Here is a 15,634-nt window from a genome sequence, read left to right as displayed (position 1 = left end):
GTAATCAGCACTTATAGAAATAGGAAGTACCTACTTATGGGTAAATATGTCTTCGTCAGCACCTGGATAAACCTCGGCAATCACACATTCATAAATCTTTTAAAAAATACCACCACGAATAAAATTAAAAACATTTTAAAACATGAATTTACCTTTCTCGTACAATTTATCTAGTCTAAAGTAAAAAGCTGTACAAATGGAATTATTACCTAGCACCTAAGATTTAAATTATGTAAAAATTTTATGTGTATTATTCTGTTGGTTGTTCTAATAATAATAAAAAAATTAGCTTGACTGTTTGTCAATCAAACATGGTCCGAGAAAGTATTCTTCCTAGCGGTGATATTGCTGACCATTTTTCTCAGTAATTTACAAAATTCTCGTAGTAATATGTTCGTGCGCAGTAATTGACGGGCTCCTTTATTATAAGAAATAATTAAAACAAAATCTCATAGTATGTATGTCATTTATTTTCATTGTTTCCTTTTTTTCATCATATTCAATGACCTTTAGTTGTAAACGAAAATTACAAAATTTTATTTTTACTCTAATTATGATATAATTATGGCTAATAATCAAATATCTAATCAAGAATTTGAACATTAATAACTTTTAATCTAATTAACTTTTTCCTTTCTTTTTGTAAATAAACAATTCTTAATGTATCCAAAAGCATATTTCAAACCTAGAAATAGGATTAGTAAAACTAAAATAAGATCTATGTAAAGCTTTTGGTACCAAGGAACCATGAGTGCCGGAGAGCGGAGATGTATCGCTCCTCTTGTCTTCACAACATGCTCTACCCAATGAACTAGTTCCTTGGCCGGTGGCACTGGTCTGTCGTGGTATATCTGAGACAATTCCTCTATCCTCGTCGTGTATCTAGAATAAAAGCTTGGGGTTATACAAGGTTGCCTATTGTCACCGGTGTATTTGAGTATCATAATATCGACTAACCCAACGCTGATCCACTACTGAGCACGGATCTTCTCTCAGAAATAAAAGGGTTTAAAGTCTAAATCTAATGTCTAAACTTTAGACAATAGTCCCATAGTTCACCTGACCAAGTGCGGTATGACAGACTTCACCCACATTTGAATTGTGGAGAACACGCATAATCAATCTTTTAATCTTTTTTCAAAACTCTGCAATATTAGAGGAACGTACCCTGGATCCCTATATAATAGGTGACCGAAGTCACCACCGCATATTATAATAATATTATGTATCTGAGTATAGAAATCTTACAATAACAAATATTGTAAACCGATGAACATTTGTCTACATTATAAATGAAACGTCTCTGCAAAATTTCAGCTTTCTAGGTCCAAAGGCTTGGGCTGGACGTTGGTGAGTCAGTTAGTGAGTCAAGGTTTTTTTCCATATTTAGTAACGTATTTTATTTAGTTACAGTATCAGCCTAGGACATATTTTATACATTTCATGTTAAAATTTAAATTCATTAGTACTTACTTTGGATTATCAAGTATTTCTCCTATAGCTATCTCGAGATCTAAAGCTATCATATAAGACAAATCAACTCTCAGAGCGAAGCCCTTTTTGACAGCTCTCGCTACGTTTACAAATTGATCACCAAAAACTGGTATTCCTATTATTGGTACTCCAAAGTGCACTGTTTCTGTAGTTGAGAGAAGACCACCGTGTGTGATGAACAGGACACAGTGTTTATGTGCTGTAAATAATGTTAAAGGCATAATCTCACAGTTTTACATAGATATATATACAGAAGTAGTAAAGGAGTTTTTGGTTGTCACTGCGCAGAAGATAGTTTACTCTGTTGATGAGGCATCAGTGTGCATCATACTTAATTAGCGGCCATGTCTCGGATCCATAATATTATGTCATCTATAATGAAACTATTTACTTACAACCACTATCTGGACACTTGTCCGCCTAAGTAGCCCAGATCAAAAAACTATTTTTATAAATTAGAACCCATATTTACCTAAAATGCTTTGCTGTGGAGCCCACTGAACAATATGAACATTGCTAGGGCTGTTAGGTAGTTGTTCTTCGAATTTCCATATGACTGTCTGTTTGAGTTTGCCAAACATTTTCAACAGTTCTTTCTTGACACCATCTGGGAAATTTTTACTTCTTAAAGTTGAACCCATACTAAAGTAAATCACGCCATGCTTGGCATTATCCATAAGTTGTTGCAGATCCTTGAAATATAAAAATACAATATTTAATTTAGTGCTAAACTTTTACGAATCATTTCACCGCGGTTAAAAGCTTCATCTGGTGACAGAAGGGCTGACTCATTTTTTGCGCAAAGAATCACCTCTGGCTGTCTAGTGCGGTAATGCAGCCAGTATTCTTGGTACCACCCCACGTGGGCAACATTTATACAGTAATTAGATAAGGCTAGCTTTAAGTTTTATTGTAACATTTTCAATAACCATAAAAAATATATCTATTTAATTTTTAAATAAGTTTTATTAAATTCATCGAATAGAAACAACGTATAAAATTACCTTAGATAAAGGCTTTACGTTAGGTTTAATATGATATCCTCCTATACAAATAACGTTAGGTGGCAATTTTGCAGCGGTACTCATAGATAAATGTGAGTTGCTCAAAATCAAAGACGCGTTATACCTTAACGTTTCAAAAGGTGGCACAGAATTATGTCTGTCACGGATAACCGGTACAAACAAATCATTGTATAGACTATGTTCAAGGCCAGATATCCAACTGCAAAAAAACATTGTAGCAAAAAAATTGTGTTAAAATTGATCTATGGTAAATTGGATCCAATTATGCCCTAATATACCAACCCACACATTGACATAAAGTTAGTTAATAAAATTAAAGTATTGGGAAATCCTAAATAATTACATAAACAAGCTAAGAATGTATCAAAACTCAAATCAAAAAGCATAATTACATTTGGATCATGCGTAATCAAAAGTGTAACTTTAATAAACGTATATTTTCACCACCGTACTCATAGATATAGAATATTAGATTAGCGTACTGCAAGACGTGTTGGGCGAGTTTCCATCCTTATGTCATCATTCCTCATAAGCATAGGTCCGTTTACAATCCGGGCATCTTTCGAACAAGAGTGAATAAGCATCTTCTAGGTAAATGAGTCTTCTCCTAGATATCATATCACTGCCTCTTAGGCCACTTTATCACTTTCAATCAGATATAATTGTGGTTAAGCGTGTGCCTAAAGTGAACAAAAAATGTAATTTTTCGAAATCAATGCGACGTTACTTGCATTTCGTACATTTTGGCATAACTGGATCCAATTATTATTTGAAGTCATGTTGAATTATAGATATAGTGCATAACTCCGTAAGCTCCTGCGATAGTGGAGCGGTGAAGGAGGGGTTATAGTTTCCACAAGTTGAGGAGTTACTGAGCTCTCGTGTCGCGTCATCACAACCATCTCGCACTGCAGCTCCACTATCGCAGGATCCTCCTCTGTTATGCGTTATGCCTATACAGTGGGGCTAATTCCGTTGTACACAATCTCTAGACTAAACAAAAATGACACGTCTAAATCTATTGTTACCTCTTTTATAATGTCACTTGCAGAAAAAGATAGCACTAGATTTATACCTGTCAATTTAGTTTGGAGATTTTGTACAAGAGAATCGGCCACATTATACATACAAAATTTTCATGAGTCTTTCCGTAATTTGATAGTACAATTCAGTGACTCGTTGCTTGAACGTCAAAGGAGGGACGTAATCAGATGTTAAACTGGCCGTATACGCAGGGTTAGGTAACTCGTCTACTAATTGCAACATCCCGAAATGAGGTTCTACTGACGAGAACCAAATTAAAGGACAGTTAAAAATTCCCGCAAATCTAAAACATAAAAATACCATATTATGTTATTAAATAGCTTATGGCCACAACTTCGTCCGCGTGGACTATACAAATTTCAAACCCCTATTTTACCCCTTTGGGGGTTGAATTTTTAAAAATCCTTTCTTAGCGGATGTACTTATGATATCAGTGATGATTTCCTTCTTTTTGGAAGTAATTATTTCACAGAGGAGATGTGTAGACTCTCTTAGTCTCTGTAATTTGACTGTTGACGATCGATTGTAAACACCATTCTATACTGATAGAATGGTGTTCACATAGATGAGTTTTACCTTCTCCACGTGTTTTGCCTTGAAAAAATAAATAATTTATCAATCTTTAATGAACGATTTTGGCTGAATTATTCTCTTAATGCGAATGAACCATAAAAACGATTCTTTCAAAAGATGCAGATATATATTTACCCAGTGTAGACGTCATTGAACATCCATTCCGAAATCACAGCATCAAATTTTTGAGTTCTATCAGCAATTAACTTTTGTACATTCGGGTTCTCTATTGTAGCTTTGCTAATATCCATCATCATTGATAAAACATAAACAATGGAAGTGATCTTATTTGTATTATCCATAACTGTTGTTATGTTAAAAGTTTCATCTAAAATATATTAATCTATATTATATCATCTGCAGTTCATTTATATTTTATGGATTCATATTTTTCTGTATATTAAATGACTTAACAGAATAATTGACGTCAATTGGCATCATATTATAAAGGAATCGGGATTTATTACTAAATTAAATGTTATACCTGTAGGAAGATGCTTGAAATTTTCAGTAACATCAACAATAGTAACTTGTGATGGTAATTTTTCTGGGACAAATGTTGTTATATAAGTTACCTGAAAAATGAATAAGTAAATTAACACAAATAACCGTGAGGTGTCATTGGACACTTGAGCTTGTAACACTTTGTTTATAAAACGCACTGCCTGTGCATTTTTAATGACCTGTGAATCGCTTACCACAGAAGTGAATCATTTACCTCGTGCCCAGCATTAACTAGATATTCAACAAGTGCATCTCCCAATATTGCATGGCTTTTGCCTGGTATCGGACTTACAACCAGGTATCTGTAGGCATTTACTTCATATAGGGAAGCTAGAATTAACACCACGCACTGTATCTTCTTCAACATTTTCTGCAAGTGGAAAACTTTACTGAATTCATCCTAAAATTCTTTTTTAAATTGAAAATGTTATAATATAAATCATGTCTGCGTGTAATGGTGCCAAGAATACTGGCTGTATTTCCGCGCTTGACAGCCAGGTTGATCCTTTGAACGAAAAATAAGCCTACCCTTCTGTCACTAGATGAGGCAATTAATCGCGGTGAAATGTCTTGTAATTTTTTTTAGCACTAAGACTGCATGGCCCCAGGGTCTCAACGGCAAACGGAACAAAAATGTAACTCTCGATAACAGAGGCATACTTGCGCCGCTTAACGGTTTTAGCAATTTCTGCTGCGGCTCCCGGTCTTTCTGCTATTATTGTTAAATTCTCAGTTGATTATATTTCAAACTAGATGTCCGCGTGGATTTATGGTATGATATGGTTTTTAAAATGCGTTGGGAACTCTTTGATTTTCCGGGATAAAAGTCGCATGTGTCCTTCGCGGGATGCAAGCTCACTGTATTAAATTTCGTCAAAATGGGTTGAACGGATGGGTCTTGAAAGGTTAGCAGAGAGACAGTCACACAGACAGACAGACAGATATTATACTTTCGCAATTATAATATTAATAGTATGGATTAAGTTTTATAATAATAATCTTTGAAGCACACAAAGTATGTCTTTTTACAAGTTTTAACTTTATTGTCCACAATCCAGATTTCAGAATTTTAATAAAATACGAAATACTTACTAACTTTTTGCTCTTTAATATGACAAAACATTAACACAATCACACACCATATGCACTATAATTATTCACTATCATTTCATATGTAGAAATATTATATCATCTGTAGAAAATGATAATGAAAATCAAAATGATAAGCCCCTATTTGATACTCTATCAAATTGATTAGATTTAAGATTAAGGTAGAACGCTGTGCGTCTATAGTATGTGACAGATCGAGACGACAATCGGGGTATGAGGGGGGGGGGACCACCCTACACAACGGCACGTCGCACTATCCAGCACCGGGTTAGCGTGGGGACTGTAATTTCTCTTCTTTTGAATCTTCTAATTTGACTTTAATGCGGTTAGTACATCATTTGGATACAATTTTATTAATTGAACTGCCAACAGAATCATACAAAAAATTACATTATTCAAATCCTAGGTGTTAAATTATTATATAATTCACGCCGACCCGTTAGCAATTTCACCCTCACCACTGTACACTTCGACACTGTCTAGTGCACTTCGACCGCCCGTTGTGCCAGATCCTTTTTTCCACGCACATGAAAACTGTGGAATTAACTCCCATCGGCGGTGTTTCCACTGGATTACAACATGTGGTTATTGAAGGGGCAGACTAATAAATTCCTGAAAGGACGGAAACGCATCGGCGCGGCGGTTCCTCTGGTGCTGCAAATGTTCATCATTTAAATCAAAGGCAGCGGTAATCACTTAACTAAAAAAAAACTAAAGCTACGAGAAAATAATACAATAATTCTTACAAAGAAAACGTGCGTGTTGTATACGTTCGTAGTAATGACGTTCGCCTTTATTCTAAGAAATAATTAAAACAAAATCACATAGTTATTATGTCATTTATTGTCTTTGTTTGTTTTTCACATATTCACTAACCCTTAATTACAAACGACTATTACAAAATTTATTTTTACTTGTCAAAAACCACATCTCCATGGCTGCCATCATCATGAAGCATCCAGACTTATACAATGGATTGATTGTTATTTATATCTGGCGGGAATGGACTATGAGTCATATTTAATTGTTAACTATTTGAATCAACATATTTTGTGTCATGTTTAACATCTAGCTGATTTAATTGTTACGTTAATGATTTGTGACGTCACAGGAAGTATCATTTAGTTCAATCACTTTGCAATTTGTAAAATACCGGAAGTTAAATAATACCAACCTTTAAAATATATCAGTTTTGCTGTCCTGTCAAATTAGTATAAAAAGCGTAGGTTTAATAAAAATGGCGTCAATTGTGAGAATTAAGTCTAAGGCGCAAGCTATGCTTAAAAATACAGTGAAGTGAAATTGGAAACTGACTATTATTGAAGACCATCCCTATACTTCTGGAACATACTCTAATCTAATTCAGAATAAAATCTTTTCTATAACAATGTAATCTAATTAACTTTTTCTTTTCTTTTTGTAAATAAACGACTCGCAATGTATACAAAAGCATATTTTAAAGTTAGAAATATGACTAGTAAAACTAAAATAAGATCTAAGTAAAGCTTCTGGTACCAGGGTACCAAAAATGCTGGAGAGCGTAGATGTAGTGCTCCTCTAGTCTTTACAACATGTTCAACCCAATGAACTAGTTCCTTAGCAGGTAGCACGGGTCTGTCGTGGTATATTTGAGACAATTCCTTGACTCTCGCTGCGTATCTGGAAGCAAAGTTTGGGGTTATACAAGGGTGACCACTTTCACCAAAATATTTCCGAGTTTTCAAATGTGTTATTAGTATTTTTTTTTAATGTTTTATGTTTCGCTTACGGATTCAACTTAGTAGGTAAACTTTGAACAATCACTAATGAATTTCAATATAATGTTATTGAAATAAAAACTAAATTTAAACAAAGTAATTTGATGAAACTCACGTTGGATTATCCAGTAAATTTTGAATAGCTTTTCCCAAGTCTGCAGCCATCGAATAAGATAAATCTACTTTTTGAGCGTAGCCCTTTTTAACAGCTCTCTGTACATTTACATATTGATCACCGAAAACTGGTATACCAATAGTTGGTACTCCAAAATGCATCGACTCGGTAGTTGAGAGTAAGCCTCCATGAGTGATGAATACGATGCAGTTCTTATGTGCTGTAAAAAAATACTACTATTATTGAAGATCTTAACTCAATTTTTTCTATTATTTTATCTTCAGTATTTTAGCTGTAATGTCCAATAGAAAAGTTTTGTTCTAAGATAAATTTAATCATAATACTGATTTTTTTTCTAAGTTTTAAGTTCCAACTGATCTTTCTGAAACAGTGGTAGATTCATTTGACGATTCGAATGTGAAGTTTTTAATAAGCAGCTTATTCCCACTTCCGTGGTTATTGTCATCATTAAAGCACTTCCATTTTATTTCGTTGGCTGCCAATCCCTGAATTTCATGACCTTTATAGCTTTTATTTTTATGTAAGTCTATCTATTGAGTATATTTTAGCAGGCGCGATCCAACTTTTACATTTTCAATTTTTTCCATATTTTCTATTACCCTGATATATTCTTGATAACTACATGTAAATAGAGTCTAGAGTATAGAATTTTAGAGGCTACTTAAAGATTAGTCGATATTTCGTGATAAAATAAAATTCCGTAGTTACCCAGAATACTTTGTTGTGGAGCCCATTGAACAATATGGACATTGCTAGGCGTATTAGGCAAGTCTTCTTCAAATTTCCATATTACTGTCTGCTTGAATTTACTAAACATTTTTAACAAATCTTGTTTCATTACATCAGGGAAATGTTTGCTTCGTAAATTCGAACCCATACTAAAGTAAATAACGCCATGCTGAGCTTTATCCATAAGTTTCTGCAGATCCTAAAATAGAAAGTTAAGTGTATTGTTAATGTTTAAATTCTAATTAGGGCTGATTTTTCAATCGTCTGATTAGCGAGATTAAAGTTGGAACTATGCAAAGACTGCCAAAACAAGTGAAATAATTTTTGATGATAAAAATCAACCTTTCGACAGCGTGCTACGGAGAGAACCATGCTTTGTAAACTTAGTAACCGATATAGCTTGTTGTTATATACAAGTTGCGAGGCTGAAGTGGCACTGGGCAGGGTACATAGTTCGCAAATCAATAGACTTTGAGGTCTTAAGCTGCTAGAATGCCGATTTCGCACCAGAAAGCTCAGCGTTGGGAGACCGCCCACTAGGTGGGCCGACGAAATCAAGCGAGTCGTAGGGAGCCGCTATTTAGGCAGCGCGTGCAATACCGTGGCATGTGGAAGTCCCTATAAGAGACCTATGTACAGTTGACGATGATAATGATAATGAAAAAAACAACGTTCAGACGTACCTCAGGCAAAGGTTTTACATTAGGCTTGATGTGAAATCCTCCTATAGGGATAATGTTAGGAGGCAATCGAATAGGACTACCCGTCGACACGTGAGAGTTGCTTAGAATTAAAGAAGCATTATTCCTTAGCGTCTCAAAAGATGGTACAGAATTGTGTCTATGACGAATAGCCGGAACAAAATATTCGTCATACATGTCGTGCTCAAGGCCAGATACCCAACTGTAAACAAGGAAAATATAACAAAATAGATTAACCTCTTTACAATATTAGATTATGCTTGCAGCTTGGCCCATGTCGTTTTTTTAAATACCGTAAGAAGTAGAAATCAAATTGATATGTATGTATGGTAATGGATTGATTATTTTATATACAAACAAGGATTTCTTGAGGCGAGTTGAAGCCTTCGCTTCTTCATGGCCCTAGTCTGTTTGGTGTTTAATAAATACGATGAGTTAACAGCTTGTGGAGTACGATTTTCATTAGGAACAGTCATTCTATAGTATTTAATCTTATTATCTTATCGATATTTTTTGGTTTTCAGATTTTTCTCCTTATGTGTGCTACAAGACCTACCTACCTGCCAAATTTCATGATTCTAAGTCAACGAGAAGTACCCTGTAGGTTTCTTGACAGACAGACAGACAAAGAAGTGATCCTATAAGAGGTCCGTTTCTCCTTTTGAGGTACGATTCCCTAAAAAACTATGGATATGGATAAGTATTGAAGTACTAAAATTCATCATCATCATGATCAACCCATCGCCGGCTCACTACAGAGCACGGGTCTCCTCTCAGAGTGAGAAGGGTTTTGGCCATAGTCTACCACGCTGGCCAAGTGCGGATTCGCAGACTTCACACACCTTTGAGAACATTATGGAGAACTCTCAGGCATGCAGGTTTCCTCACGATGTTTTCCTTCACCGTTAAAGCAAGTGATATACTTAAAAACGCACATAACTCCGAAAAGTTAGAGGTGCGTGCCCGGGATCGAACCCCCGACCTCCGATTGGAAGGCGGACGTCCTAACCACTAGGCTACCACAGCTTGACTAGAATTACTTAGAATTACTTACAATATCTTAAGAAGCTTGCCCATAATTTGTAAGCCCAACTGAATCGCTCGTTGGACAAACGTCAAGGGAGGGATACTGTCAGACAAGATATCCACTGTATACGCAGGGTTGGGCATCTCGTCCACCAGCTGCAACACCATCCAATGCGGGTCCACTGTAGATAACCATATTAGTGGGCAGTTGAACACGCCTGCAAATCTGAAACATAAATTATAACGTAGGTATATTAAGCACTCATAGCACGAGATCCTGTAACTAGATACAATAAGTATTGCTTAAAACGCACAGAACTCCAATAAGTTAGACGTGCGTGCGGGATCGAACCCCCGACCCTCCAAATAGGAGGCTGACGCAATGTCTTAACTTAAAAAAAGCCAAGTTTGTCATGATGACTAATATTCCCCTTATCATCATTATGACAAACTTGGCTTTTTTTTGGCGGGTATGTGGGGACGCCCCGCATTTCCGCATAACCCACACGCTAGCCCGATGCGGGGTAGCGCGGGTGTGCGAGGCGTCCCTCCGCCTCATACCCCGATTGCCATCTCGAGCAGTCGCGTACTATACAGGGTGTAACCAGAACGCTAGCAAAAACTTAATGTAATTGTTTAACTACCTAAACACAATCCGATGACCATTTGTCTCATTTTCTAGTTTTAGTATTTTTCAAACCCGCAATGTATAGCATGCAAAACTCGGGTCAATGTCCCACTTACGACGCGGCATTGACTCCGAGTGGCCTACTTACGCAACGTTCGTTAACCTCTAGCGTCAGTCAGAAGTTTTATTTGCAATATAAATATCGTGAATTTTTACAAAATGTAGGATTTTTAAATTTTTTTCCCGTTTTTTTTTTTGCGGTATCATATTATCAGTAATCATCAGTACTACCACCTGTCTTCATTTTTGCTAGTGTTCTGGTATACAATACAACAATTATATAATGTATGACCTTTTAGATTTCAGTCAGCTCCTTTAACGGTTGAGCTATCGAGGCTCATACTAGTAGTCTATCACCACTCTCCACAAAAAGGTGTATACAATTACCCAGCATTCATCTCGCTGAACATCCATTCTGCAACCACAGCATCGAACTGTTGGTTTTTGTCACGCATTAGCTTTTGTACGTTTGGATGCTCTAGTGTATTTCTGCTCATATTCATGATCATTGGCACGAACGCGAAGAAACTACTACCGCTTCCTGTATTGTCCAAAACATTCTTTAAATTTAGAGCTCCATCTAAAATGAAATTAATAAAATATTTAGGTATTTGCATCGATATAAATGACAAGATATGCCCAAGCGAACAAAATTTTTCACGGTTTTGGAACCAAATAAATCAGCGCCACCTGTTAGATATACTAATGAACGACCCGTTTGAAATCCAGACGTCACTGAGGTTGCATTGGTGCTAAATAAATATTTTAGATCCAATGACTCGGTGCCATTTTGCTTGTTCAATGGCATTACGAAGTATTAAAATAAGTATTCTATGGGTATTTGAATAGATATAGGTACTGTCAATTCTGAACACAACTAAATTTTAGTAGTAAATAAGTTCAAAGAGAAAAGAAGAGTAAAAGTGGACAGGGAAGCAATTATCTCTACGATAATTATTTGTGTAGCAAGTTCGTACCTGTAGGGAAATATTTGAGGTTATCGCTTAGATCAACCACCGTTACCCGGGGTATTGGCTTGTCCGGCAGGTAAACTGTTATGTAAGTTACCTGTGGATATAAAAACTAGAATAGTAACAAACACAGAGAATTAAAACTCAAGAGTACGCATATATAAGTCCAGCAAATCGCTAATGCGCGTAGCTGCCATTTTAGTGACGTCAGCACAAGACTGAAGTTTCGAGCTGATGGTATATTTTTATTTCAGCTGACGTCAAAACGACGTCATTTCGATGTTAATGAGACATGGTTCCAGCGCAATAGCAATTTGCGGGACTTATACAAGGATTTTCATAAAAACAAAATCGTAAAATGTTGACGGGGACAGGGGAGAATGCTTTGTTGTGATTGGTGGAATCAAAAGTCACATAATCAAGACAATGTGCGGAATGAGGGTACCAAACGGGCTTTGGGCCGATTTTTATGCCAAGCCAGCCTTGGCGATCGGGAGTGTCCGGTTATAGGTGTCTATAGGTGAGAAATATTTTCTCCAGGATGATCCAATGGGCGTCGCGCGAGAGAGGCACCGACGACGTACGTTCTTTAGAGTTCCCGGAGCTTCTCAATAACGTGCTGAGGTGGGCCACCGAGGGGGTTTTAGAGGGTAGAAATCCCACATCACCCGAATGGGCTCAAGAAGATTTCCCCCCTCGAAAAAAAGACGTTTAACGTTGAAGGAAAATATCGTCAGGAAACTTGCATGTCTAAGAGCTCTCATAACCTCAGAGGTAGGTACGTGAAGTCTGCTAATCAGCACTTGGCTAGCGTGGTGGACTATGGGCAAATCTCATTTTGAGACGAGTCTCTTCTCAATTTTCGATTCTTCTCAATCTGAATCTGAGATGAAACCCATGCTTAGTAGCTGGCGATGGGTTGATCATGATGATGATGAAAAAACACTTACCTCGTGTCCAGCATTCGCTAAACTTTCAGCCATCCCCTCTCCCAGGATTGAATGGCTTTTGCCCGGGATCGGGCTGACAACTAGAAGTTTGTAGGCATTTGTTTCATACGCTGAAGCCAGAAGGAGTACGCAACAAAGCACCGGATTATACATCTTCTGTAAAAAAATTAAGATGATTATTCTTATAATAACAGGTTATAATTTAAAGCTCTTTATAGTTTTTAGGGTTACGTTCCTAGCAAATTAAAAACCGGTCAAGTGCGAGTCAGGCTTGCGCAGGAAGAGTTCCGAACTACAGTCGTATTTTTTCGACATTTTGCACGATAATTCAAAAACTATGATGCGCAAAAATCTGTTTTAAAATGCACGGGTGAAGCCCTTTCATAATTATGATACCCCCACTTGATATAGTTATCTTACTCCGAAAATTGAAAATACTAATTTTTAGTTCATGACCACAATTAAATTTTTTTTGTGTGATGTAATCACAAATTCCCGGTTTCAGGATTTTTTCTTCTAATGCCTACTATAAGAACCACCTACATACCAAATTTCATTATTCTAGGTCAACGGGAAGTACCCTGTAGGTTTCATGACAGACCGGCAGACAGACAGACAGACAACAAAGTGATCCTTTAAGGGTCCCGTTTTTCCTTTTGAGGTACGGAACCCTAAAAAGGATTGAAGGAATTAATAAATAAATAAATAAATAAGCCTACCTCTTTTTTTTTTTTAGTGGAAGGAATTAGTGATCCTATAATTAGGATCACTTCGTTCAATCTGTCATATGCTGTCAATACTCCTTTTCTCAGGAACGCGTTTAGGTATCAAGTTGGAAGGACCTGGGAACCTATCCTAAGAAAACTCCTTTCATTATGTGATTAGTGGGAAGCGATCACGCCCCTTAGCAATGATTAATATGACACAGAGGCGAGACAAGATTAATCTGATTATACAAAACAAAAGGTAACTGACTGACTGATCTATCAACGCACAGCTCAAACTACTGGACGGATCGGGATAAAATTTGGCATGCACATAGCTATTATGACGTAGACATCTGCTAAGAAAGGATTTTTGAAAATTCAACCCCTAATGGGGTAAAATAGGGTTCAAAGTTTGTGTAGACCAAAGCTATAAAATTTAGAAATACGCGTGGGAAACACCATTTATAATATTATTAAATTAAATAAAACACAACTATACTTACAATTTATGTCAAAAATTGAGTCTGCGAGTTCACATGAAAGCACTAAATTAGTCCCTACTAATATTATGTATCGCACTTTCAATATAATTAATATTAAAAAAACTATCACATTAAACATGCATAACACTTATCACTATAAAGAATATTAAGTTCACTAGTTAATTACTCCCGTAGTGAAACGATAAATGGATGTGATAAAAATGATAGCAACTATTATTGTACTCGAAAACATTGATTAAAGTTAACAGGTCTGCCTTTACAGGGCTTTGTAGATAAAATACCATTAATATAAAAGAATCACGATGATGATGTCTGTGTTAGCAGTTAGTAGGTATATAACATTATATAAAACCGGTATCTACTGTAAACTTTTATGTAAACAAATCAAGTGCACGTCAGAACCAGCAGAATACTCATTACATATAGAATTGCCTAGTCATGTATTATAAACATAAAAAAACCGGCCAAGTGCGAGTCAGGCTCGCGCACCAAGGGTTCCGTACTACAGTCGCATTTTATCGTCATTTTACATGATAAATCCAAAACTGTTATGCATAAAAATAAATAAAAATCTGTTTTAGAATGCACAGGTGAAACCCTTTCATATGATACCCCACTTGATATTGTTATCTTACTTCGAAAATTGAAAATACTAATTATTAGTTCATGACCACAATTAAATTTTTTTTGTGTGATGTAACCACAAGTTCACGGTTTTCAAATTTTTCCCCTAATGTCTGCTATGAGAACTACCTACCTGCCAAATTTCATGATTCTAGGTCAACGGGAAGTAGAGGTGGGTTTTATGTGTGTGTTGCCGCAGGTGAAGACGTACTCTGCGTTTAATCTTCTGTTGAAAATAATAGCCACCGTTTTTTCTGGAGCGATTTCTAGTCGGTTGTGGGTCATCCATAAAATTATGTTATGCAGAGCTTCATCCCCTTTCCTAACTAGATCTTCCACATTATTGGCTGTCACTGACACTGCTAAATCATCTGCATAACAAATTAGTTTGACACCTTCCGGAACCTCCACCGACATGACATCGTCGTACAATATGTTCCATAGGGTTGGACCAAGGACTGAACCTTGGGGAACACCTCCTCCTATCTCGACTAGAACTCCCTTCTGTAGTTGAATAGCTCTATGATCTAGGTAGTCTATTATGCTATTTATTAGATATTTGCTTACGTTCTTCCTTTTCAGCATAGCTATTATTTTCGACCAGGATGCAGTGTTGAACGCATTTCGCACATCGACCAGGATTAAACCGTTCCATTTATTGTCTTTTTTTGCTTGTCTTGCGATATTAGTTACTTGCGTTATTGCATCTACTGTCGTTCTTCCTTTCCTAAAGCCGTACTGATTTTCCTGGAATCCTCCGTTTCTGTCTATTTCCTGTATGAGTCTAGTGTTAAGAAGTCTTTCGTAGGTCTTTGCTAGGACATTGATCAGACAAATTGGTCTATATTTATTAGGTTCCCTTGGCGACTTTTTGGGTTTGTCAATAAGGATGAGTTTTGAGAGCTTCCAGCTATCAGGGAACTTTCCGCTCTCTAGGAGCCCATTAAATAGCTGGGTAAAATAGAGTGGAAATTTTAGTATAACCTGATTTATAACTTCCGGTGGTATTGAGTCTGGGCCCGGGGCTTTTCCTTTCTTTATTCTGTCCGCAGCATCCTTTATATCCTTCACTGAGAACTTCAAGCCTTCGAA

General features: G+C 36.5%; 1 protein-coding gene across 1 annotated transcript; it reads right to left on the bottom strand.

Annotated features, from left to right (window-relative positions):
* Nucleotides 1–558: 558 nt before the first annotated feature.
* LOC117992615 (uncharacterized) lies at nucleotides 559–14,274 on the bottom strand. Its single transcript, XM_069505951.1, has 17 exons — nucleotides 13,919–14,274; nucleotides 12,709–12,864; nucleotides 11,765–11,855; nucleotides 11,175–11,367; nucleotides 10,128–10,325; nucleotides 9,056–9,275; nucleotides 8,352–8,571; nucleotides 7,623–7,842; nucleotides 7,148–7,409; nucleotides 4,855–5,040; nucleotides 4,621–4,711; nucleotides 4,272–4,464; nucleotides 3,649–3,846; nucleotides 2,499–2,718; nucleotides 1,967–2,186; nucleotides 1,474–1,693; nucleotides 559–882 (listed from the first exon to the last, which is right to left on the bottom strand). The coding sequence occupies exons 2-17, from the start codon at nucleotides 12,859–12,861 to the stop codon at nucleotides 618–620; spliced, it is 3,150 nt and encodes a 1,049-aa protein (XP_069362052.1). The 5' UTR covers nucleotides 12,862–12,864; nucleotides 13,919–14,274; the 3' UTR covers nucleotides 559–617.
* Nucleotides 14,275–15,634: the final 1,360 nt, after the last annotated feature.

This window comes from Maniola hyperantus, chromosome 21, assembly GCF_902806685.2.
Source record: "Maniola hyperantus chromosome 21, iAphHyp1.2, whole genome shotgun sequence".
NCBI classification, from domain to species: Eukaryota; Metazoa; Arthropoda; class Insecta; order Lepidoptera; family Nymphalidae; genus Maniola; species Maniola hyperantus.
Note: the sequence above shows the minus strand (reverse complement) of the source record. Positions and strands in the feature narration are given on the sequence as shown.